General features: G+C 42.6%; 2 protein-coding genes across 3 annotated transcripts; both read left to right on the forward strand.

The window, feature by feature from the left end:
- The first annotated feature begins 1,211 nt into the window (after window positions 1–1,211).
- lactb2 (lactamase, beta 2) lies at window positions 1,212–8,191 on the forward strand. Of its 2 annotated transcripts, none has more exons than XM_062987314.1 (7): window positions 1,212–1,435; window positions 3,369–3,532; window positions 3,629–3,749; window positions 4,403–4,581; window positions 4,704–4,849; window positions 5,929–6,016; window positions 6,572–8,191. In XM_062987314.1, the coding sequence occupies exons 1-7, from the start codon at window positions 1,314–1,316 to the stop codon at window positions 6,607–6,609; spliced, it is 858 nt and encodes a 285-aa protein (XP_062843384.1). In that variant the 5' UTR covers window positions 1,212–1,313; the 3' UTR covers window positions 6,610–8,191. The 2 variants fall into 2 exon arrangements, with proteins under 2 accessions (XP_062843384.1, XP_062843385.1); XM_062987315.1 differs by having other exon boundaries at window positions 1,368–1,435; window positions 2,613–3,532.
- Window positions 8,192–10,052: 1,861 nt separating this feature from the next.
- Window positions 10,053–27,219, forward strand: LOC134302271 (solute carrier organic anion transporter family member 5A1-like). Its single transcript, XM_062987313.1, has 10 exons — window positions 10,053–10,589; window positions 14,142–14,579; window positions 17,351–17,483; window positions 17,872–18,074; window positions 18,656–18,820; window positions 19,737–19,935; window positions 20,634–20,793; window positions 23,170–23,405; window positions 24,253–24,317; window positions 25,575–27,219. The coding sequence occupies exons 1-10, from the start codon at window positions 10,172–10,174 to the stop codon at window positions 26,021–26,023; spliced, it is 2,466 nt and encodes an 821-aa protein (XP_062843383.1). The 5' UTR covers window positions 10,053–10,171; the 3' UTR covers window positions 26,024–27,219.
- The last annotated feature ends 295 nt before the right edge of the window (window positions 27,220–27,514 follow it).

The following is a 27,514-nucleotide window of genomic DNA, read 5'->3' on the forward strand; positions in this document are numbered from 1 at the left end:
GTAGTAGTAATAGTAGTAGTAGCAGCAAAAATCTAGTAGCAGTAGCAAAATATAGTAGTAGTAAATATATAGGAGTAGTAGTGGTAGCAAAAAAGTAATAGTAGTAGTAGCAAAAATAGTAGTAGTAATAGTAGAAGTAGCAAAATAGTCGTAGTAGCAAAAATAGTAGTTGTAATAGTACTAGTAGCAAAGATATTTGTAGTGATAGTAGTAGTAGCAAAAGTAGTAGTAGCAAAAGTAGTAGTTGTAATAGTACTAGTATCAAAAATATTTGTAGTAATAGTACTAGTAGCAAAAATAGTTGTAGCAAAAATGTAGTAGTAGTAGTTGTACTGGCAAAAATAGTAGTAGTAGCAAACATAATAGTAGTAGTAATAATAAAAATAGTAGTTATAGCAAAAATAGTAGTAGTAACAACTGTAGTAGTAGTAGTTGCAAAGATTTAGTAGTATTAGTAATAGTGGCAAAAAATAATAGTAGCAGTAGTAATATTAGTAGTAGTAGCAGCAAAGATATAATAGTAGTAGTAGTAATAGTAGCAGTAGCAAAAATATAGAAGTAGTAGGAGTTGCAAAAATGTAGTAGTAGCATAATTACACATTAATAGTAGTAGTAGTAGTAATAGTAATACTAACAGTAATAGTAATTTTAGTAGTAGTAGTAGTAGTAGTAATATTAGCAGTAATAGTAATATTAGTAGTAGTAGTAATTTTAGTAGTAGTCCTCGTAGCAAAAAAATATTAGTAGTAGCAATAATAATAATAATAGTTTTGTTTATATTGGCGCAGTACAGTAGGTGGCAGTATGTACGCAGTATGTACAGTAGGTGGCAGTATGTACGCAGTATGTACGCAGTATGTACAGTAGGTGGCTGTATGTACGCAGTATGTACAGTAGGTGGCAGTATGTACGCAGTATGTACAGTAGGTGGCAGTATGTACGCAGTATGTACAGTAGGTGGCAGTATGTACGCAGTATGTACGCAGTATGTACAGTAGGTGGCAGTATGTACGCAGTATGTACAGTAGGTGGCAGTATGTACGCAGTATGTACGCAGTATGTACAGTAGGTGGCAGTATGTACGCAGTATGTACAGTAGGTGGCAGTATGTACGCAGTATGTACAGTAGGTGGCTGTATGTACGCAGTATGTACAGTAGGTGGCAGTATGCACATCCTCAGTCAGTTCACAACATAACCGTCAGTTCCACTGAAAAAGTAAACATGACCTGTGAGGAGAGGAATCGTTGCTAACAGTGTAAACAGGTGATTTGAAACGTTATAACGTGTTTAGTTACCGGATCAGAAGAGACGATGTCCTCCGTTATACCCCGCATCGAGCAGCTTTCCTCTAGAGTGCTGCGGGTTCTGGGCTGTAATCCTGGACCCATGACTCTACAGGGAACCAACACCTACTTAGTGGGGACAGGAAAAAGGTACAGTATTACAGTGTAGGTAAACATGGTAATATGGGCACTGTTCAGTGTAAAAGGTAACATTTGAAACAATGCAATCTTTTCATATCTTTTTGATAGGTTTCTGGTATTTTGTCCATACCCTGTATTTTCTAATGGCGAGTGACAAAATCGATGACTGGGAGCATTACTGACTAAAGTCCATGTGCCTTATATTACACAGGTCACCTGGCTTTCAGTTAAACTTTATTATGCTTATAACTTAATAAGTAATTATTACTAAGTCAAAAAAAAAAAACACATAGAAAGCATAGTTATGTACGTTTATCTGTTAATAGGAGACAATTTGTCACTAAGTAATTTGCACTGTTTATAACAACTTGCAGTGTTTTTGTCTCCTTTAAACAGATATACATACAAAAATACATCACGGCCGCTCAGGTGGTGCAGCGGTAAAAACACACGCTGTTCACCAGAGCTGAGATCTCAAATACATCGTATCGAATCTCGACTCTGCCTGCCAGCTGAGGCTGAGCGGCCACATGAACAACGATTGGCCTGTTGTTCAGATAGCGGCGGGATAAAGCCGGATGGGGACTCTCTGTCAGACTAGTGCGATTACGACCTCTGCTGGCTGGTTGTTGGCGCCTGCACGGTGATGGGAAAGGAGTGCGGTAGAGGGTGCGGCTCTCCGTACACAGCGCTGTACGGCACTGCACTCGTCAAGTGTAGGTGATAAGATGTTCGACTGCTGTGCACGTGTCGGAGGGGGCGTGGAGGAGCCTCGTCCTCCTCAATCAAGAGTGGGAACCAGCATTAGTGAGAGGATGATTGACGGGCAGAAATTGGATGCGCTAATGTGGGAGAAAACGGGGGGGAAACATCACTATGCTATTTATATATTTGTTGACTAAGGTGTAATTAGTGTAAAATTTAATAAGGTTTTACTGTAAGGCATGAGACCTGTGTAGTGTACTGAACACACTTTATTCAGTAATGCTCCCAGTCATCAATTTTGTCACTTGCCATTAGAAAAGACAAGGTATGGACAAAATAACAGAAACCTATCCAGAAGTTAGTTCAAAGAGTAGGACCAACCCAATACAGGTCTTTTTTTTTTTTTTTTGCATTTTTGCATTTTCATGTATCCAATTACCTGATTGCATTACACTTCCTCTCTACTGATGTTGACCTCCAGCTGACCTCCACTCCTGATTGAGGAGAGCGAGACTGACACTCGCCCCCTTCGTGTGCAGTACCGACTGCATCTTTTCACCCGCACGAGGCGAGTTCATATGTGGATCGGCTTTGTGTGCGGAGAGCCACACCCTGATCGACGCATTATCCTTCGACTCTGGGCAGGCGCCATCAGTCAGCCAGCAGAGGTCGTAATTCGCTCTGTTTTAAGGTCAAATGAGGTTCAATGTTAAAATCTTAAAATTGTAGCCATCTAAACTCATGTTTTGTAACATCACAAAGCTTCTGTTAGAATTTTTGGTTCCTTGATGGAGGAAACAGGAGCACCCGGAATAAACCCACAAGGACACAGGGAGAACATGCAAACTACACTCAGAAAGGACCCTGGCCACCCAGCCGGGGGATTAAACCCAGGCCCTTCTTGCTGTGAGATGACAGCGCTACCCACTGCTCCACCATTCGCATTTGGTATTTTCTAGCAGCCCCTTATTCTTAATCATTTTAAAATTCTATTGTATACAGATAAGCCCTTTAGTGACTCAACAGACAAGTGGTTCATTTTCTTTGTCCACTGGTTTTACATAGGGGAAACTAAAACATGCACTGAAAGGGTTAAGTTCTGGTCTGTGGAACCTTTATTTTAGCCATATTAAGACTTTCCAAAATCATTTGCTGTGTGTTTTGGGACCACGAGAAAAAACGTTCACATGCTAATACAGTATTTGTGTTTGTTTTTTGTTGTGTGGTGGTGTGTAAGGCGTGTTTTGATAGACGCAGGGGAACCTTCTATACCCGAGTACATCAGTAATCTGAAGGAAGCTCTGCACCAGAGTGACTCCTCCATCCAGGAGATCCTTGTCACACACTGGCACCATGACCACACAGGGGGAGTATCCGACATCCTGTCACAGATAAACACAGGTGAAAGATGTGCACAAATAAATACTTACCACAGAATACAGTGACCGATTGACTGATTCTTGATTCCCTGTGATCGTGTGTGTATGTGGTGTTTAGATTTGCAGGTGAGTAAACTGCCTCGCTCTCCCTCCAAACCAGAGGAGTTTGGTGCTGTAAAGAGGAAATACACTTATCTAAAGGATGGAGATGTTATTAAGACCGAGGGAGCTACATTACGGTAAACATGCTACACAAAAAAAATATATTACTTTGATGTACTCTGTATTCTGACACCTTTCTATCAGAACCAGCATTGACTTCTTCAGTAATTTGAGCTACAGTAGCTCGTCTGTTGGATCGGACCACACAGGCCAGCCTTTGCTCCCCACATGCATCAATGAGCCTTGGCTGCCCATGACCCTGTCGCTGGTTTACTATTGTTCCTTCATTGGACCACTTTTGATAGATACTGACCACTGCAGACCGGGAACACCCCACAAGAGCTGCAGTTCTGGAGATGTTCTTTTGTTCGGGCAGCCTTTCTAAAAAACGAGTTGTACTGTTTAGAATGTTTGGGTGGTGGGGAGACCACTTTTACCTACTTATCATGTAAAATCATTCAAATCAATGGCAATATCTATTATTATAAAGCAGGTGCAATTTGAAATCTAACATGCTTTAGGTTAGTGTCCAAAAAGTGTCCCTATATTGCACTACAGTCAAAATATAAGGGTAATGAAAGAGTGCATTACCTTGATTTACAGATTATTATAGACAGTATTACTCAGTTCACCTCAGTTAGTGGTTTTAGAGTCAAGTTTGTGGCTGATGAGTGTATTTGTGTTCATAAAGCGTGTGTGTATGTGTGTGTTTCTATATGTGTATATGTAGGGTGTTGTTTACCCCAGGTCATACTGATGACCACATGGCTCTCTATCTAGAAGAGGAGAACGCAGTGTTTTCTGGAGACTGCATACTAGGGGAGGGGACGGCTGTGTTTGAGGACCTACACGATTACATGCTTTCACTGCAAACTCTGCTCGACGTCAACGCAGACCACATCTACCCAGGCATGTGTGTGTTTGTGTCTGTGTTCACATGGACAGTATTGTTTATGTATGTACTTCATTGCAAGTTCGTTGTACAGTATATTAGTTTAGAATTTCTGGGATGTGTGTGTGTCTTATGTTAGGTCATGGTCCTGTGGTACTGAGTGCATGCAGTAAGATTCGCGAGTACATCACCCACCGCTCTGCCCGGGAGCAGCAGATTCTGGCCGTGCTCAGAGATAATTCAGACGCTTTAACGTCCTCTGCTCTGGTTAAACTGGTTTACAAGGTATTTATTTGGAAACTTTAAACCCCCAATTTACAACTGTAAAGGTTTCTGAATTACTATATTTTGAATGACGTAGTATTTTGTTAATACTGCCACAAACCTACTGCTAGTCTCGATGACCTAAAGTTGGGTTACGACATGATTAAACTAATGGGAGCTCAATCACGAACCTTAATTTGCGTCAGCTGTGATGTGTTATACACGGTTGAGTCACATTATTATGACCACCAGCGGTGTGAAGCACGCCGTGCATGGCATAGCTGCTAGAGGGGGCGTGAGGGAGGATCCATAGAGTGAACACAATGATTGAGATGGTACCACAGATGCTCAATTGGGTTCAAATCTGGAGAATTAGGAGGCAATGGTAGTACTTGGAAGTCTCGGTCATGCTCTTCCAACCAACGTCGGACATTTCTAGCCATGTGACACGTCGTATCGTCTTGCTGGAAGATCCCATCCACCCCAGGGATGACAATCGGCAAGTATAGGTGAACGTGATCTGCACCGATGGATAATGTCAAACTGTAGATGGCAAAACTTTGAGACTTTTGTTTATCACGGCATCCCCTTTTCACCTGTGTAGCTATAGAAAATATTAAAGTAGGGGTTTCTGATTATTAGTCTATGAATCTTTTAATAATGTCAAACTGTAGATGGTGAAACCCTTAAAATCGCTGCATATGTCTGTTGAAACAAGTTGTTTTTAGACTGTTTGACTAGTTGTGAACCTTGATCCATCCTTTCTTACAAAAGACTGAGCCTTTTGTTTATCACAGCATCTTATTTTCACCCGTGTACCTGTAGAACATTTTAAAGTAGGGGTTCTTGATAATATTACAGACTCCTGATTCTCACATTGACCCTTTCAATTAAAAAGACACTTTTACTGTTTGTTTTGCCAGCATCAAATTTAGACTATGCACATATCTACAAAAAAATCTATGAAGTTTATAATGCAAACAAGTTTTATTTGCATGTTATATATTGCCCTAACTTTTCTGGAATTGGTTTGTGTTTTGTCCTGCAGATTAGTTCACTATTCACGGAATTAATGTGTTTCTATTTTGTTTTAACACCAGGATACACCAGAGCACTTACACCGAGCTGCAGAAATTAACCTCTTGCATCATTTGAAAAAACTACAGAAAGATAGGAAAGTCACCCTGGGTAAGCTAAGTGTATGTTACTAGTACTAATAAAAATGTACAGTATATATACAGTATATATACAGTAGACTTAGACTTTTAGACTTAGACAACCTTTATTGTCATTCATTATACACAAGTGTACGCAGAACGAAATTTCGTTGCATTTTGGCTCGCACAGAAGATACAGAGAAAAATTATTGATACATAGTATCACAGGATTTAGATATAACAATATATCAATGAATTATATAGCAGCACAAGACAGATTTAAATTTACAGAATGTGATAGGTGGCAGTAAAAAGTATATAAATATATAGAATATATAGAAATGTAGCAGCAGGAATATTAAACATAGGTATATGGTATATACATACCTATAAAATAGCAGCATGAATAAAATATAAATGAAGTGACTTGTGGAGTTAAAAATTGTTCGTATGCAAATTTGTAAGGGTAGATAATTAGTGCACAGATGGTATGGCACACAGTATTATGGACTTAAGGTTTGATTTGGTGTTGCTGTGGATAACTGAATAGACAATCATCTTCTGTGTGTATTCTGTGTATTTATAGATGGAGATTCAGAAGGGAAGTGGAAGAGCAACCTGTAACTGACTGTTCAGTGGATATTGATAGCAAATGGTTGTAAAAAATAGACATGTTGATAATATTACAAAATTAACATAGTGCTTGTGTAGATGCTGCATATTGCAGAAGCACTTTGACTGGGTTCAGTGTCACCCAGTCCAGTCATTTAAGCACTTGCAATCATTTGATGTGACAGCGACGTGTTTATATAAGGTTTATTGTCTTGATTTTACTTTAAAATAATGTAATAAATCACAAATAATAATTCTTCATCACGTTTATGTAAGCACGATGTATATACAGGGGTTGGACAAAATAACTGAAACACCTGTCATTTTAGTGTGGGAGGTTTCATGGCTAAATTGGACCAGTCTGGTGGCCAATCTTCATTAATTGCACATTGCACCAGTAAGAGCAGAGTGTGAAGGTTCAATTAGCAGGGTAAGAGCACAGTTTTGCTCAAAATATTGCAATGCACACAACATTATGGGTGACATACCAGAGTTCAAAAGAGGACAAATTGTTGGTGCACGTCTTGCTGGCGCATCTGTGACCAAGACAGCAAGTCTTTGTGATGTATCAAGAGCCACGGTATCCAGGGTAATGTCAGCATACCACCAAGAAGGACAAACCACATGCAACAGGATTAACTGTGGACGCAAGAGGAAGCTGTCTGAAAGGGATGTTCGGGTGCTAACCCGGATTGTATCCAAAAAACATAAAACCACGGCTGCCCAAATCACGGCAGAATTAAATGTGCACCTCAACTCTCCTGTTTCCACCAGAACTGTCCGTCGGGAGCTCCACAGGGTCAATATACACGGCCGGGCTGCTATAGCCAAACCGTTGGTCACTCGTGCCAATGCCAAACGTCGGTTTCAATGGTGCAAGGAGCGCAAATCTTGGGCTGTGGACAATGTGAAACATGTATTGTTCTCTGATGAGTCCACCTTTACTGTTTTCCCCACATCCGGGAGAGTTACGGTGTGGAGAAGCCCCAAAGAAGCGTACCACCCAGACTGTTGCATGCCCAGAGTGAAGCATGGGGGTGGATCAGTGATGGTTTGGGCTGCCATATCATGGCATTCCCTTGGCCCAATACTTGTGCTAGATGGGCGCGTCACTGCCAAGGACTACCGAACCATTCTGGAGGACCATGTGCATCCAATGGCGGTGCCGTGTATCAGGATGACAATGCACCAATACACACAGCAAGACTGGTGAAAGATTGGTTTGATGAACATGAAAGTGAAGTTGAACATCTCCCATGGCCTGCACAGTCACCAGATCTAAATATTATTGAGCCACTTTGGGGTGTTTTGGAGAAGCGAGTCAGGAAACGTTTTCCTCCACCAGCATCACGTAGTGACCTGGCCACTATCCTGCAAGAAGAATGGCTTAAAATCCCTCTGACCACTGTGCAGGACTTGTATATGTCATTTCCAAGACGGATTGACGCTGTATTGGCCGCAAAAGGAGGCCCTACACCATACTAATAAATTATTGTGGTCTAAAACCAGGTGTTTCAGTTATTTTGTCCAACCCCTGTATGTACTGATATAAATTGTGTAATTTGTTAAGAATAAAATGATGCAACAACAGTTATCATTAACCCACTAAAGCCTGGATTCACAATCACACATGTCCAGGTGTGCTCCTGATGATAAGAGATAGTGGATGGTGTCCTGGGGGATGTCCTCCCAGACCTGGATCAGAGCATCACAGAGCACCTGGACAAATTTGGTGCTACTTGGCGGGGTTGAATTCACTTATATACACTGATGTATTACATCCCAGAGGTTCTCAATTGGATTAAGGTCTGAGGAACATGACAGCCAGTCAATGACATCAATGTCCTCACCATCCAGGAACTGCCTACACACTCTGGCCACATGAGGCCGGCATTGTCCTACACCAGGAGGAACCTAGAGTCCACTGCACCAGTGTGAGGTCTGATTTCATCCCAGTATCTAACAGCAGTCTGGGTATTGTTGGAGATCACATGGAGGCCACTTGAGTTTATTTAAAATATGTCTGTATAGACCTTGCTTAGTGCACAGGGGCACAGTAATAATGTAATGGGAAAGGGCTTTGCCTAACTTGCTGAATATGTGAATATTTTTCACTGAGTTGAAATGGAATTGTGTATGTTTAATTTAAAAAAAAAGTATAATAATCTTTCCAATAGGATTTACACAGCACTGCCAAAGATAGATAATTAGTCACTCAAATAAAAATAATGTGTATTTAGGTCTATTATATTTTATTGGTTTAATTACAAAATGGTCTGTGGCCGTGTTTCCATGGCTAACTGGGTAGCACTGTCGCCTCACAGCAAGAAGGTCCTGGGTTCGATCCCCAGGTGGGGCGGTCCGGGTCCTTTCTGTGTATAGTTTGCATGTTCTCGCCGTGTCCGCACGGGTTTCCTACGGGTGCTCCGGTTTCCTCCGACAGTCCACTCCAAAGACATGCAAGTGAGGTGAATTGGAGACACTAAATTGCCCACGACTGTGTTCGATATACATCTTGTGTGAAGATAATCTACCGTTCCTGTCATGAATGTAACCAAAGTGTAAAACATGACGTTAAAATCCTAATAAACAAAGAAAAGTTTGGACACCCCTGACGTAGGTGCTTCAGTTGATGTATTTGGCGCAGCTCGTTTTGACCCCAGTGGCGTTCCATAACCGCTGACTGATAACGACTCGGGCGCCTTGTAGTGATGGGAATTTCGGCTCCTTTTAGAGAGCCGGTTCTTTTGTATCTTGACCAATCACAAAAAACCAATCAGGAGCCGGATCCCGTCGTTCACTTTAAAGAGCCGACTCTTAGAGCCGAATCGTTCGCGACCGACCCATCACTAGCGCCTTGTGAGTCCGTTTCTCCCGCAGGCGGTGCACCGTAAACACCGCTCCATACGACCCCTGCTCATCAAGGACATACCACAACAGGCTTACGGGTATTATTTACTTCAGTCGGTGTACATTCGTGTCATTGTGGGATTTAAAAATGAACTAATGACCGCGGTGAGGAGGAGGTGTGTCGGTATCGGTATTCGGCGAGGAGACGGTGTTGTTGTGTCGGGACGGTGCTAGTGAGCTCCACAGAATCATGCTAACTGCGCTAAACCGGACCGCTGCGGCATAGCGCTGCAGTCATGTTGTTTTCCAACAGCTCGGTCAGGATTGTCCAGATTCCTTCGCTATTATGATACAGATTTAGAGAAAAAATGTTCGTCTAATGGCATTTAAATATTTTATTTGCATGAAATAGCACCTTGGATGAGGGAATTGTATTGTCAGGGAGAAGGCTAGGTATCGTATAGGTCATTATATTGTTTATTGGTAGTAAACAAAGCTAACTGGATGGCGTGGACGTTCCCAGCGAAGCGCTCTCCTTCACGGTCTATACACGCAAATTACTCCGTCCATTCTTGAGTTCTGGCTCTAAAACAAAGACCAAAATGTCAAGCTAGGGAACATTTCTGGGTACAGCTGCATTTTAAACACGCTCGTTGTGTTTTAGCGAGCTTGTTCGCCTGCATTATCTATACAGACAAGTTAAAACACGACGAACTAGTTCCGAATGGCTTCTCGGGAGCGTGAAAATGCGGCGGAAGGAGATCCGACCACGTCGCTTCAACCGCTGCGATTCGCCCCTGAAGACTCCGGGCGGGCGCAGAAATCGAAAAGCCTCCCTGTGCTCAACGAAAGCCCGGATCTGGAGACGGATGGGGTTAAGACGACACAAGAAGAAGGTCAAACACTCGTCTCGGAGACCGAAAACGTGCTGTCCTGTTCTAACCCGGAGGCGGCGGATGAGTCCGCGGGGAGCCGCAGGGTCCGGTTCGTTCTCCCCGCGCGCCTGGCCCGCGTGCCCGTGAGGCGCTACGTGCGCGCGCTGTTCTCGGACTCGCGCTGCTTCTTGTTCTACATGAGTTACCTCACCTTCATCCAGTCGCTCATGGTGTCCGGCTACCTCAGCAGCGTTATTACTACTATAGGTAAACACTCATCTCCTCTTACTCTGCTTTCTTCAGCCACTCTATTTCATTTCTCTACACCTACACTACTCACCTGTATAAAACAAAAAAAAAAACTGAACTTCTAATGGGTACAGTAAGTATTTGGGTTAGTTGTCGCAGGGGGCAGGGGTGGCCAGACTTATGTTCCTGCACTGTTTGCCCTTGTGCCCACTTCTATAATCAACCCAAGACCATCCTGTAATGGTTTAAGACAGTGGCGGCTCCTGCCAAATCTCCCGGGAAGAGGGGGGGGATGATGGCCAAGGTGACCCGTTCAATGGGTAAATTAAAGCTTAAATAATTAACATCTTAAGTCATCTGTCAGTTTGCCCTCACAAATAACTTTGAACATGGAGAGAGACCAGCTTTACCATAATCATAAAATGAAGTAAAGCTTCACACTAACAATTGAATTCAGTCTTCATCAGATAGCATTTTATTTTAGGTGCAGCAGATCCAGAATGAAGATCGGCATCGGGGCTGATGTGCAATGAATAAAGAAGTACAATTAAACAATTATGGAGATGCAATAAGTGCAATCACAATTCACAATTTAAAAATTACATTACTGCCGCTCAGGTGGTGCAGCGGTAAAGTACGCTAGCTCACTTTACCGAGTTGGGGTTTCTAGATGCATCGTATCGAAACTCGGCTCTACCTTTCCGACTGGGTTGGGCGGCAGTATGAACAACGTTTGGCTGTTGTTCAGGGTTAGGGGTAGAGTCGGAGCATAGGTCCTCATAACCGGTGCGACTGCGGGCCCTGCTGGTTGACTGACGGCGCCTGCACGGGGCTGAGGAATGACATTGAGGGGGGGGTGACCCTCCGTGCGCGGTGTCTCTCGGTGTATGAGCTCGGCTCGTGCGGGTGAAAAATGCAGGCTGTACTGACTACGCAGTCGGAGGGGGCGCAAGTCAGTTGAGTGGCGTCCTCAGTGAGCGGTGAAGGGTCGAATCAGTATTCAGGACACAATCAGGGTAATTGGACACGACTAGAATAGGGATAAAAGTTGGGGGGAAAGTGGGAAAAAATAGATAAATAAAAAAGATAAATAAATAAAATGACATTACTTACTTACTAATTAATTTACTTGTAACTTATATGATTTCCCCCCCTTTGTAGATGCTTGATGTTTAAATTTGGTCTGGGTGGCCCTAATTCTTTAGTTGCTCATTTATCCTGATTACTATGATGGAGTTGCTCCGAACTGAGGTGATGGTAGTCATGGTGACGAGATCGTTACACCAGGTTACGTGTGACGCAAGCACGTAAGTGCGAGCCCTCCCGGAACCCATTCAGAATGTATTGCAGCGCCTGCAGTTCGAAAAAAAGAGCCTTAACATGAGAGTCTATGAGAGCGATCCGGTAGGGGCGGTACTGTACGGGACACAACTCGACGCTGATTGGACTACGATATTCAAAGGCAAGTCAGACTGTCCAGAACAGTCCAGAACAGAAAATTTCTTCCCTTTCGTCCTTTGGTGGTGCGTCGCCCGATCGCCCTGAGGAACGAGCCGCCCCCGGATTAAGAAGTTATTGGATGTGTTTGTGCTAGACAAATGTGGCCGTTTAGGTGGGGTTGGTAATACACCTCCGGGTGCTCCGGTTTCCTCCCACAGTCCAAAGACATGCCAATATTGCCTGGCCTGTGATGTACTGGCGCCCTGTCCAGGGTGTTTCTGTGTGTCTTGCGCCCATTGAGAGCTGGGATTTACTCCAGCACCCCTGCGACCCTGATAAGGATAAGCGGTATAGAGAGTGAGTGAGTGAGTGGTCATACACCTCTACCAGTTTAGTCACACTGGTCTAGTTGGTTATGCTGGTAGTCTGTAAGACCAGATGGAGAACCAACACAATATACAGCGAAGACCAGCTAGATTGTCCATCGTTAGCTAATAAATAATACAAACCATTATAGGACAAGTGGATGGAGCGTTCGGCTATCGATCAGAATACTGCGGGTTTGAATCCTGGCTTGCCATGTAGACACTGTTGGGCCCTTGAGCAAGGCCTTTAATCCTGTCTGCTTTAGGGGTGCTGTACAATAGCTGACCCTGAGCTCTGACCCCAGCTTCAGGATATGAAGGAAAAGAATTTCATTGTATGTGTATAAGCCATCTTGACCAGCTTGTCCTGGCCAAGCCATTTTTTAAGAGTGTAAGAGTGTAAAAATAGCATTTTAAAACATCTTTTTTTTTTTAAACTAAGCTAATTTTATTTAGGAATGTAGGCATAACAGTTATCCTTTAGCATACAGTCCTCTAACATCTGAGGGTGTGATGTGTAGGATGGTACATAAGTGCAGGTTCTGACAGTCTGGGTCTACAACAGCTACTCAGGTTTCATTTTACCTCATGAAAAAGTGCCTTATGTCAGGCACTAGACTGGCTATTCTAAATTTGCCCTCAGTCTAAGTGAATTACTGAGTGTGTAATGCCCTGCAATGGATTGACACTGTGGAGATGAATAAATGAATGCTATAAATAGATGAAGAGGAGACTGTAAAAAGGGAAACGTTAGGACCTAAGTGCTACTAAGACCAGAATGTAAAAGTAAGCTGTGCACAAGCTAACAAGTCCCTTGCATCTGAAAGCATTTGTTAGAATAATTACCCCATAATGTTTAGGTCCTGCTCTTTATTTCTTTACTGTTGTATTTACCAGAGATGCATGAGTACCGATACTCGTACTCGCAAACGAGGCTCCGATACTAAACATCCGATACCGTGTGCCTAGTGCACGTTGCTGCGTTATGCCTGGTTCACACTACACGATTTTTGCCCTGATTTTCGCTCGGCGACTGGTCGGTGCTAGATTTGCCGGCTCGGGAGCAACTCGGCTCTCGGTCGCTAAGTGTGAACTACCCGACAACTCGATCCGACCGGCTCGCCGAGCGCTCGAGTTTTCTAGCACGTCAGATATCTCATCTCAGATGTGCGACTGGGAATGAGTGACATGTCGAACAGCCAATGAGAACGCAGGATACGGTGTGAGGGGAAACGCAGGAGAGGAGTGTAAACAGGTGGGACGGGGATAATATAGTTTATATCAGAATACATCAGCACACACACGAGTTTTACAGTATTTCTGACCTGATCGTTCTTTACAAAACATAACAACAAAACACCAACATTGCAAAATTATTTATTAACCTCCAACTCACTACAGAACAATCCGTGCTATTCGTGTTGCCAAATCCACTCAGATTCATTTATTTTTCCTCCTTGATTTCATCACGTCAGCGCACAGACACTTTGATCACTCGCTACTTGTTGACGTGCATTTTTGGACGTGGTATCATCAAACTTCTCGTCACTTCTCACGTGTGTTTTTGTTTAAAAAAAAAAAAACGGTATTCTAAATAGGTATCGGTATCGGCAAGTACAAAAATACTCGTACTTGTACTCAGTTGGGAAAAAATGGTATCGATGCATCCCTAATATATACTATATCTGTGTCCACACTTGTTCTTTGCCTTTTAAAGCTAAACATACAGACTGTGGGGGTTATATTCGGTGTGTTTCTGTTACAGAAAAGCGCTACAGTCTGCGCAGTTCAGAGTCTGGTCTGCTGGTCAGCTGTTTCGACATTGGCAGCCTTCTCATCGTCGTATTCATCAGCTACTTCGGCGGGCGAGGCCGGAGACCGCGCTGGCTTGCCATAGGGGGTGTGATCATTGCCATTGGTGCTGCACTCTTCTCCCTCCCTCACTTCATCTCTCCGCCATATCAGCTGGAGCAGCTGAACAACACAGGCCGAGCCGAGGGGCTGTGCACCGTAACTAACAGCAGCAGGAGAGACGGACCAGAGGCGTGTCCTCGGGACCAAGAAGACAGTGAGCATGCTCTGTATGTGGCACTGTTCATCTGCGCGCAGATTCTGATAGGCATGGGGTCCACGCCCATCTACACGCTTGGACCCACCTACCTCGATGATAATGTGAAAAAGGAGAACGCCTCTCTGTACTTGGGTGAGTGACACGGTGCCAGAGTGTCTAAATTAGATTTAGATCACATTAATAATAAATATTAACAAACCCCATTTCCAAAACAGTTGGGACACTTTATGAAATATGAAAAAAATGAAGTAATAACTGTAATTTGTTAAATCGCTTGAGCTGCTAAACACTCACTCATGTCTCAAGTGGGTAGGTGGGTGGGTGGGGGGGAGGGGGTGCGGTACTGGAGCCTATCCCAGCTTTTCAATGGGCGCAAGGTACACAGTAACTACCTGGACATGGCGTCAATCCATCGCAGAGCAGACACACACATACACACACACACAGACATACACACACTCATTCACCTATAGGGCACTACAGTGTCTCCAATTAACCCGACTGCATGTTTTTGGACTGGGAGGAAAGCGGAGCTCCTGGAGGAAACCCACCCCATACCTAAAGAAAATCATCCCACAGCTGCCCAGTAGGAAGACATGTGTAATTCAAAAAATTAGAAGACTTGAAAATATCGGAACATGTGTGAGGAAGACAAACTGAACTCAGTAGATAGTCGAGCGAAGCTTCGAAATGTCCCGTCTTTATACAAATCACATACAAATCCAATACCTCATGTTTGCAAACCCTAAACCTTTTATGACCTTAAGGCAAGGAAACAGAAAAAAGTCAGCAGGTGCTTTCATCGCTTTCATTTGCACGTGAGTCAGCTGTCAACGCCCCTGTAGTATTGATGTCCCTTATCAGTGTTCCTCAGGACTGCATCTGTCTGCTAGCAGACAGAGAGTGAGTGAACAAAACAGATAACATGCAGAATATAGTGTATGAAACATGACGGCTCGCAACGTGTGTGTTTATTACATTTATCATGTTACAAAAATGCTAAACAAGGGCATCATGAGGTAAGGGGGAGGATGCCCCACAATGTGAATCCTGCCAATTACGCATCACAATTAAACACATACTAACTGAGTGCCCTAAATACCAAAGGGAAAGACAAAAATTCTCCATAACCGGAACAATAAAAGACATTTTTAACCTTGGAAAAACAGAAAAACTTTTGAACTTCATTACAATTACTAAATTAGAAATACACATATAATATCAGAGACTATGTAACAGATACAAAGCACCCTCATAAACCTTTCCTGCCGTGAATATAACTCACAAGAGTAAACACGGTGTTGATAGATAGATAGATAGATAGATAGATAGATAGATAGATAGATAGATAGATAGATAGATAGATAGATGGCATCATGAGGTACTCGTTTCAAATGTGACAGTGTAAGAGATACAAAAATTTCCTGTATGTGACACAATGAAATAAATATGGTATACATTCCTCTGTACCATAGATACAATGACGAGCCTTTCCGCATCCAAATAAAACAGTTATAGATCCTGTGGCCGCTCAGGTGGCGCAGCGGTAAAAAGAAACGCGCTGCAACCAGAGCTGGATTCTGAGAAGCGTCGTATCGAATCCAGCCTTGCTTTACCGGTTCGAAGCCGAGTGGCTGTATGAGCAACGATTGGCCGGTTGCTCATGTGGGGGGTGGGGACAAAGAACCGGATGTGGGTCTCTCTCTGTCAGAATGCGATTGCGTTCTCTGCCGGCTGATTGGAGGCGCTTACACAGAGATGGGAGAGGGTGCCCTTAGGGTGTGTCTCTCCGCATGCAACGCTAGGTGGCGCCAAACTCGTCAATGTGTGGGTGGCAAAGATGCATCTGGCTGCTGCTCGTGTTTCGGAGGGGATACGGGTTAGCTTCAATCACCTCCGTCAGGGCAGGGTTCGGCATAGACAGAGAGGAAGCACGATGCTAATTGAACAATTGGATGCGCTAAAAGGGGAGAAAAAGGGGTTAAAAAAAAAACAAAAAAACAGTTATAGATCCTTATTTAGCCTTATATTTTTCACATATGCATATAATAACTTTTTTAAAGTAACTGTTTTAATGTAGGCACGGTAGCTTAGTGGGTAGCGCTGTCGCCTCACAGCAAGAAGGTCCTGGGTTTGATTCCCAGGCGGGGCGGTCCGGGTCCTTTCTGTGCGGAGTTTGCATGTTCTCCCCGTGTCTGCGTGGGTTTCCTCCAGCAGCTCTGGTTTCCTCCCACAGTCCAAAAAACATGCAGTCAGGTTAAGTGGAGACACTGAATTGCCCTATAAGTGTGTGTGTGTATGTGTGTGTGTCTGCCCTGCGATGGACTGGCGTCTCATTCAGGGTGTTACTGTGTGCCTTGCGCCCATTGAAAAGCTGGGATAGGCTCCAGCAACCCCCGTGACCCTAATTGGATAAGCAGATAAGAAAATGAATGAATGAATGAATGTTTTGCTTAAGTATAAAGACACTCCATGAAATATTCATTTGTTCTGTCTTTCTAATATCTCTAAACCAAGTATTGGCCAAGTTGCGAAGTGGTGATATTTTTTCCAGGATATTGAAATAAACTGGTAACAGTGATCAATAAAAGTGTAGCATTCCCGACCTACTTTGGGGAAGATTGATTTGAGCCGAGGGGCTGTGCACCATTTTATTAAATTGGAAAACATCTACAACAACACTTGGACTATAGGACTATAGACTTATATAAAAATGACCTACCTCTCCTGCTGTAAATATAACCATTGTGTATGAATAAATAAATACATTATTAAAATAGACTGATGGTCATAAGTAAAGTAACAGTAAAGCTAATTGTGCTGATTGTTTTAAGTTTCAGCTTTACAACATAAAAATAAATAAAGTATTTAATAATGTGTGTGTGTATGTGTGTGTGTTTAAGCTATCATGTATGTAATGGGAGCTCTCGGTCCTGCTGCTGGCTACTTGCTGGGTGGAGTGCTGATTGGTTTCTACGTGGACCCCAACACTAATGTGAATATCGACCAGAACGACCCACGTTATGTAGGAAACTGGTGAGAGGCGCTCAAAATCTCTTACTCATGCACTCTTTAACTTAATATGTCATTTGACTGTTGTTTATTTTACTGTTAACAAAGGATTTTTTAAAACCTATTTTTCTCTCTAGACTTAAATTGGGTTGGCACTATTATTCGTTTATATAAGTAACTGTAACTTATGAAACTCTGTCCCTCTAGATTATGTTTATCTCTCTGTTGTCCTCTCTCACAGGTGAAGAGATGAAGGGATTTTTTCTGTTGTTTAATCTCTCTGGTTTTCTCATTCTTTTTCTCTCTATGGAGTGGAGAGTTGCTACTGTTCTTATCTGTCTCTTTTATGTTCTCTCTCTCTCTCTCTCTCTCTCTCTTGCACTTCTCCCTTCTCTGCTCCCCTGTCTCTCAGGTGGAGTGGGTTTCTGTTCTGTGCTGTGGCCATGCTCCTTGTGATCTTCCCAATGTTTGCCTTCCCAAAGAAACTGCCCCTCCGTCACAAGAAGAGCAACAGGAAGAAGAAGAGCGTAGAAGACATACCGAGCGATGACGAAGTGATGAAGGAAAAGAGCCAAGCCGTGTCCTCCTCCATGGGCTTTGGCAAAGACATCAGGGGTAAATCCTCAGCTTTTAACATTTAGTGAACACTTGTGAGTCTGGTCAGCATTTATATGGAGATGAACATGAACCTGAACATGAGCTTGTTGGACACAATGTTCCAAACCATGGGCATTATTATGGAGCTGCCACCCCCCTCGCAAATTGCTTTCCACGATGTTCAGTCAAAAGAGCATTTGTCTGGCTTAGGTGCTAATGGAAAAGAAGGCCTGGCACACAATCAGCAATCCAAATGTCCCAAACGTGATTAATGGGGTTGAGGGAAATGGGAATCTGTGCAGTATCTCCATACCAAACTCTAAAGTCGTGTTTGTGCACACTGGCATACTGGAGCAGGAAAGAGCCTTTACATCCAACAAGTTACACCTCTTAGCAATGGGTATAGCTGGAATCTGACTTACTTTTGCCTCTAATTTTAACAACTTAACTCAGCCAACTTTTAAATGTATTATAAAACATCGTAGTGGCAAAATTTGAACGAATCCATTGCACAACAAATAAATACATGATTAAATGACATCATAATACTCTATTATTCAATATGTTTCTCTTTTGTCTGACTCTCTTTGTGTCTCCAGACTTGCCAAAGGCAGCCCTGCGAATCCTGAGCAACGTGACGTTCTTATTTGTGAGTTTATCGTACACGGCAGAGTGTGCCATCGTCACAGCCTTCATCACTTTCATCCCTAAATTCATCGAGTCCCAGTTCGGGGTTCCAGCATCTAGTGCCAGCATTTATACAGGTGAACACACACACACACACACACACACACACACACACACACACACACACTAAAGCACACAGATATACAGTACAACATTAAAAACACTGACAAGTGAAGTGAGTGGTATTCGTTATGTTGTTAGAGTTGTCAAGGGCTGGGTCAGGCAGCAGGTAAACAGTCAGTCTACATTACATTTACATATTTGGCATTCAGCGGACGCTTTTATTCAAAGCGACTTACAGTATACAGTCCAAGCAATTGAGGGTTAAGGGCCTTGTTCAAGGGACCAACATTGGCAACCTGGCAGTGGTGGGGTTTAAAACCTACAGAAGAGCTACGGTAGCACAAACTGCCGAATAGGTCAACACACAGTGCATTGCGGCTTGCTGTGTAGTCCTACACCGGTCAGAAAAGAGCATCTCACCCCTGTTTGATTCAGGACACCTAGGATTGTCCTAACCTTTCCTTCTTATAAGGGTGGCACGGTCGCCCCACAGCAAGAAGGTCCTGGATTTGATTCCCAGGTGTAGTATTCTGGGTCATTTTTATGTTGAATTTGCATGTTCTCCCCGTGTCCGTGTGGTTTTCCTCCAGACGCTCTGTTTTCCTCCCACAATCCAAAGACATGCAGATGAGGTGTGCTGGAGAGAATCTTGGGTAACCAGCGATTACCTGTCCTGTCATGAATGTAATCAAAGTGTGTAAAACTTCTATAAGATTGTTTTATGGTACTGTTTGTACAGTCTTATTATGCTTTTTCTTTATTCCCCCCCTCCCCATTTGATGGACAGCTAAGCACCTCTTAGGACCCTCCTACTTTGATATCAGATTTGTTGTTTTGTCTTGATAAATCAAATACCAGAATGTATATTTCCATTTCTGAATGGTAGTTGTGTGTATCTCAAGCTCCCCCCTTTCTCTACTTGCTTTGTAGGCTTGGTTATTGTTCCAAGTGCCGGTGTGGGCATCGTGCTGGGAGGCTACATCATCAAAAAGCTAAAGCTGGGAGCAAGAGAATCAGCCAAACTGGCCATGATCTGTAGTGGTGTGTCTCTACTCTGTTTCTCCACGCTTTTCATCGTCGGCTGTGAGAGCATTAACCTCGGGGGGATCAACATACCGTACACCACTGGGTAAATGAAGCCACAGTGTATGAATTGTCGTACTGTACTGTATTACACAGGAATACGTGATCAGACTGATTGATAATCAGTACAATAGATTTATATGATGTTTGGCCATGCTGTGTTACAATTGTATGATGTAAATACTGTAGTGTGAGGCTGTAGTCAGCATTCTAGCCATGACTGTATATTTATGCGGTTTAGGTAGCTTTTAAAATGGAATAAATTCACACTTTCCATAATTACTTGTACACACAGTTGTATATATTATATCTATATTATTATTATTATACATACCTAGCTATTCCCCCTTCTTATGCTTATTATTAATATTGTTATTTATATTATGTATATATTACTATGTATATAGACGGGCGGCACAGTGGCTAAGTGGGTAGCACTGTCGCCTCACAGCAAGAAGGTCTTGGGTTTGATCCCCAGGTAGGGCGGTCAGGGTCTTTTCTATGCGGAGTTTGCATGTTCTTCCCGTGTCTGTGTGGGTTTCCTCCGGGTGCTCTGATTTCCTCCCACAGTCCAAAAATATGCAGCCAGGCTAATGGGAGACACTGAATTGTCTTGTAGGTTGTAGGTACTGTAAGTGTTTTGAGCATGTTTAAGGCAGGCTATATTAAAACAGCTATTAATTTACGCTATTGTTAATCAGTCTCAATGTCAAAGTCTCTTTTTCTATCTCTGTCTTTCTGCAGGCCCACGTTGACTCTGTCCCATCGGAACCTAACAGGCGGGTGCAACGTTAACTGTGGTTGCCGAATTCACGAGTATGCTCCCGTGTGTGGTTCAGATGGAATCACGTATTTTAACCCCTGCCTGGCTGGCTGCAGCGGTGTCACCAACGACAGCTCGGGGGTACGCGCACAAACCGTAACGCTCGGGTTCTAGGAAAAGGGTTTAGCAAAGCTTCTGACATAACTGTTAGAACGTAACAGAGAAATTGAAAGAAAACTGAAATCTGCTATCAACTTGCCTGGTGCCTACACAGACACTCGATTGGCTGTGTGTCTGTGAGGGGCGGGACGATGGCAGAACAGGGTTTCCTCATAAATCTTGGCGTGCGAACCGGTTCCCCATATGAACCCACCTCATGCAGGTGAAAAGATGCAGTCGTACGGCACACGTCTTAAATTGTATTAACCAGAACACAAGTTACCAACAGTTGACGAAATAAATAAATACATTTATGTACGTTTCTGCAATAATTATTTATAAAAATTGGTTCAGATCTACATATCATTCAAATAAGTCAGCTGGGCGTCTGCACAGACATGATTAACTATGTCTTTGGGATGGCCTAAGCCCTGCGACGGATTAGCTCTCTGTTCTGAGTATTCCTACTTTGCACACCTAGTTTCCTGGGGGAACTGGACCCATCACAACCCTGACCAGTTTTCATGTTCCAACGTTTGAACAGTAACATCCAGATCTTTTGAAATGCATGCCTAAAGTGCTCAGGTCACACAGCAGTCCATTACGCTAGCCTACCATCGCGACAATCAAGGTTTGAATCTCAGCTGTGTGATCGGTCTGCTGAGCATCTGCACGAACATGATCGGCGGCTATGTCTTTGGGATGGTTCAAACTAGGGCTGGACAATATGGATAAAATTTATATCACGATATAACTTCTAATTTCGGTCGATACGATATAATTCCGATATCGATATGAATAATACAAATGTCAGAAAAACTGCCAGGAACACCAACATTGAAAGGCTGTACCTGCAAACCTCTGAAAAATGTATTTGCAAAGTCTATGAAATCTCACCCTTTTCAACTACATAATATTTTAGAAATAATAATAATAATAATAATAATACAAATAAATTAGCTTTCACCTTTTACTTGTATTCAGCATTTGTATACAGACAAAAACACGACATCATTCTCAAATAAACATAAGCTTTGACAATATATAATATAATATATTAACATATGTCTTAACCAGAGGTGGAAAGAGTACTAAAATATTGTACAAGTAAAAGTACTATTACTTTAATGAATTACGAGTAAAGTTACTAGTCTAAAAATCTACTCAAGTGAAAGGTAACTCATTTAAAATGTAAACGTTACTTAGTTACTTTATTAACGGGGGGGGGGGTCTCTTCTGTGTAATGCAAACAGGACAAGTGGATATAAATCTCACAATAGTTGTTTTTAATTCAAATATAATAGAAGAAACATGTTGATACAACATTTAAAACATTTAGGGGTGTGTAATGTGTCATTTTAGTCCCATAAAACTTTTTTAAACTGTATAACCACTAGTGATGTGTCGTAGAATTATTTGAATCTATTGAACGGCCCTTTAAATGAAGGAATCGATTCGCGCTTCTGGGAGTCGTTATGTTATATACGGCTCTTTAAAAGGAACCGAGACAAAAGATCCGACTCCCCGTCGCAGAATTCACTGCAGCAGTTTCCCAGCCGCGATTTCTTCAGCGTTTATTATTTTACTCAGGACCTTATTTAAAATGTAGCTAATTACAATTCTTAATACAAAACATACTTAAGTAAAAGTAAAATTACAGGCTGTGAAATCTACTTTTAAAAAGTATAAGTACACAAAAAACAAAAAAGTAGCCTACTTTTTTGTTTTTTGTGTACTTATACTCTGGTCTTAACTAACTTTAATCCACAACATGGACTGATTATTATTTGTATGTAAACATTTTCGAACAAATGTCTTCAACCAGGATAAAGAATATAAAAAGTGCTTAAGAGTTGCTGCAGAATTTGCTGCAGCAGATGTTGTGCTTAAAGAATACAGAAAAAAAGAGTCTAGTCTTTCCTCTCTTATCAACTATTTCTACTGCTTCTTTTTTAACTGTGGATGCTCGTTCACTCACAGCTGTTGAACTCATTTAGTCGCTAATATCCACCGTGCTGTAGCAGAGTAATCAGAGCGGTAACGCTGAGCACTGGCTTCGTGCCTGTGGCGTACGTCATCACGCACTGACGTATGCATATCGATCGAATTTGTTTAAAAACCATATCACCGTTATTGAAACATTTTCTATCGCGATATATATCGATATCGAATTATTGTCCAGCACTAGTTCAAACCCTGTGATGGATTACTGCCCTGTCCAGGGTATTATCCAGCGTTTTCTGGTGGAACCAGACCTGCCACGACCCTGACCAGGATAAATCAGCTGATCCAGTTGCAGTCCAGGCATTTTGAGCTTTTCTACAGTATCAGGAATAATGGGCCATTTTTTTTTTCCAGATCCGGAACTATTCGGACTGCGCATGTGTACAGAGCAGACAGGTGATCACTCCGTCTGGAGGGAATCACGAGCTGCAGGTGGTCATCGTGAAGACGTACCTGAACGAGAACGGCTACGCACTGGCTGGCAAGTGTGAGCGCACCTGCGGAACCCTGATAACCTTCCTCATCTTTCTGTTCATCGTCACCCTGATAACCGCCTGCGCCCAGCCTTCTGCCATCATCGTCACCCTTAGGTTTGTATCTCACTCTTTTGCTTTCGTTTTCTGTTTCAGAAGACATTTTTTTCAATGCATTTCAGTACCACCATGTTTAAAAATGTATTAGGTTTGTTTTTGTTGTTGGACTAGCCATTGCAGTACTACTTATTAAAGAAAGTCATGTTTAAACTCGCACACTAGAGCTGACATCTCAAGCACATCAGTTCGAATCTCAGCTCTGCTACCGGCAGGCTTGTTGATTGGCTCGTTGTTCACGGAGGGTGCCGGAGGGGGTTCCTCGTAACTGACGGAATTACGACCTCTGCTTTAATTATACGAGGGATGATGTAATCAGGGTGTGTCTCTCTGTGCGCAAAGCTGAGCCCCGTATGAACCTGCCTCGTGCAGGTGAAAAGATGCAGTCGGCTACTGCACACGTGTCGGAGGGGGCGTGTCTTAGTCATGGCTCTCCTCAGTCAGAAGTGGAGATCGACATCAGTAGAGAGTATTTGGATACGACTAGATTGAGGGGAGAAAAGAAAAAAACAGGCTGAAGCTTAAGTTCTACTACCGGCAGGTTGGACGTCTCTACGAACAATGATCGGCTCATTTGAGGATGGGATTACCAGAGGGGATTCCTCATGACCTCTGCTGGCTGATGAGAAAAGAAGCAGTCAGCTATTGCACATGTGTCGGAGGGGGTTTGTATTAGCCACGGCCCCCCTCGGTCAGGAGTGGAGGTCAACATCAGTAGAGAGGAAGCATAATGCGGTTGGGTAATTGGATACCACTAGATTGGCAGTAAAATTGAGGGAAATGCATTAAAAAAAGTTTAATTAGTAATTACATTTGAAAAGAAATCATATTCTTTGTCTCAAACTAGATCTGTGGAGGAGCAGGAGAGACCTTTTGCTTTGGGAATGCAGTTTGTTCTTCTCAGGACTCTCGGTATGATAGAAATATTTTTTATATATGTGTCTTGGTTAATTTTACTTGCATGGCAAATTCATTCATTTAAATCAAAGCACTACTGACTGCTAACAGCAAAAGAAGTGTATTACCATACAAGGAGTACTAGAACTGTACTGAAGCAATAATTAAAGAAGGTTTATGTATGAAAAAGACATTCCAGACATGACCAATGAAAGCAAGGCTAATGCTGTTCTGGTATCCACATCAAACAATATTTTAGGTATTGGTTTGACTGTACAAAGTGACTAATAAATCTACTACCTGATTTCTACTTAGGATCAATGTAAGACCAGCATTTATCTGGCCTGCTAAGTGCTAATTTGCTTCTAGAATAATATGGACACCTCAGACTATTCATTAATTTGACAATGTTTGACTCATTTCAATGAGAACTGACTGGCACACAGAATCCTGGGTGTTCTGGTTTATTCAGGCACTTTCAGTTGTTTTGAATGAAAGTGTCATGCAATGAACATATACTGTATATACATATGGGGGCGAGCCGTAGCCTAGAGGTTAGGGTACTGGACTAGAAATCAGAAGGTCGCTGGTTCAAGCCCTACCACGGCCAGGTTTGCTGCTGTTGGGCCCTTGAGCAAGGCTCTTAACCCTTAATTGCTCAGATTGTATACTGTAACTGTACTGTAAGTCGCTTTGGATAAAAGTGTCTGCTAAATGCTGAAAATGAAATGAAATATATGAACTTCAAAAGATTTAAGCTGGCACAGTGGGTAGACGGGGCCTGGGTTTCGATTCCCGGGCGGAGCGGTCCGGGTACTTTCTGTGTGGAGTTTGCATGTTCTCACCGTGTCTGCATGTGTCCGGTTTCCTTCCACAGTCCAAAGTCATGCAAGTGAGGTGAATTGGAGATACAAGACTGGCTTTGACGGTGTTTGAAATTGAACTTGGACTGATAAATCATGTGTAACCTGTAACTACCTGCCCTGTCATTAACGGAACGGCATGAATATATTTATAAATACTCATGACTATAAGTAAATAAATTAATAAGAATATGATGATGCAAATTGTTTATAGCTATAGTTTATACCTGTTACCAATGTAGCTTATGTATTGCACTGTTACAGTGGGATTGTTGGTGTACATGGTGTATTTTTAATTGCTTGTTTTAAACATATTTATAGATCCTGGTGTTTCTGCGAACGTAAACATGTCCAGAATTGCACAGCATGTTAATAATAATACATTTGTCATTTCTCTTCACCCCTTCAGCCTACATCCCTACTCCAATCTATTTTGGGGCTGTGATCGACACCACCTGTATGCTCTGGCAGCAGGACTGTGGAGTTCACGGTTCCTGTTGGGAGTACGACGTCACGGCCCTTCGCTTCGTCTACTTCGGCTTGGCGGCCAGCCTCAAGTTCCTGGGCTTTTTCTTCATCTTCCTCACGTGGTATTCGCTGAAGCGGCGCGAGGAGCAAACGCACGCGCACCCCGTATCCCCTCTGGACACCGTCAGCCAGCTGATGTGTCATTCTGGGTGGCAAAAGGGCCATGCCCGTACGCGCTCTTGCCCCGTCTTCCTGCCCCGGCCGCCTGACCACTGCCTGGCTGCCGCCATGGCAACCGGACACACCTTGAGCCGTGGTAACAGTTGTCCTAGCAATGGCCTGAAAGCAATAACTCTGCCCATTAAGTCTCTTGAAAAAGTGGTGATATGAGATATCATGGCAAAAAAAGAACATGTACACACACACACACACACACACACACCTACACACCTACACACCTACACTTGCATAGACACGACATACTAGATCAAGTGAAGTCCACATCTCCATCATGTCCTCAGAGCCAATGCTGGTGCCTTTTTTCACAACCATACACTGCAATCCTGGACTCGATACCTCAACGGGATCAGTACCTCTCCTTCTTTACACACTTATACATTCTCTTTCACATTTCCTGTATCAGCACTTACACACACACACACACACACACACACTTTTCTTTCCTGCATGGACATGACCTCTGATCATTGTACTGCTAGGCGGACACTGTAGAACTCTGAAAGTCTTTTTCTTGACCCTGATCTGATTAGAATGAAAAATAAAATGAGCTGGAGATACACTTCATGAACAAAAGTATGTGGACACATGGCTGAGCTTGCTGGGTATCACATTCTAAAACTATGGGCAATAATATGGAGTGTCCCTCCACCTTTTATTTAAAGACTTGTTATTTTAGGATTTTCAATTGTGTGTGTAGGAATTTGTGCCCATTCTGTTACAAAAGCAATTGAAAACGTAGCCGGGGTTGTGGATGAGCAGCTCTGGTTGCCGGTTGACGTTCCAGTTCATCCCATCGGTGAGGTTTTTTAGATAGTGGTGTGGCTGAAACACCTGAGCTCAATTATTATTATTATCAATTATCTGTCTTTTTATACATGTTTTCCTTTACACAAGTGTGTCACCCCTTTTAGCATTACTTTTTCCTGTAGTATGATGAACCTACCGTGGTGCTGCACGCACTTGTGCACTTGTACTTAATGCCCCCGTTTGGCCACTTGGCTGAACACTCAACCGGTCGCCCATTTAATGATTTGTTTCACTGATATCGGGTATTGTGGGCTGCATTATGCACACTTTTTTTTCTCTCCCAAACTAAGCATATAAATTAAACCCAGCAGGACGCAGCTGCAAGTCTGAGCATTTGCATATGAAAATGTGAAAATGGAAATAATATGTAAGTTTCCTCGCCCTGAACTGAGGGACTACGCATCTACCACTCTGAATTAAAATAACTACTGGAAGAGGATGTGTATTGTGCAAAGTTATTAAATACCCTTAAACATATTAGAGGCTGTAATTCCCGGGGGTTTTGATGTCCAAATAAAAATATTTTTACAACATTGAAATTTTGTTTCCGATGTCTGATTAATGCTGTATGTTTGCATACAGCTGAAGTACTTTACATCTACTTTTAAAAAAGTCTTAATGTATTTGTATAGCTTTTTAGTAGTAGACATTGTCTCATACAAACAAATTTTAGCAATCTGAGGTCAACAGCTATAGTGTCAAGCTCCCTAAATAACACAAATAAGAAACTTTAAGAGGACCCATCCTCCTTGGGTGTGACCAGGCTTTTAGAATATCTGCTGAGAACAAAATTCTGAATTTGGTGGTGTAGAAGAAAGCAATAAGCCATGAGAG

Source organism: Trichomycterus rosablanca, chromosome 25, assembly GCF_030014385.1.
Source record: "Trichomycterus rosablanca isolate fTriRos1 chromosome 25, fTriRos1.hap1, whole genome shotgun sequence".
NCBI lineage: Eukaryota > Metazoa > Chordata > Actinopteri > Siluriformes > Trichomycteridae > Trichomycterus > Trichomycterus rosablanca.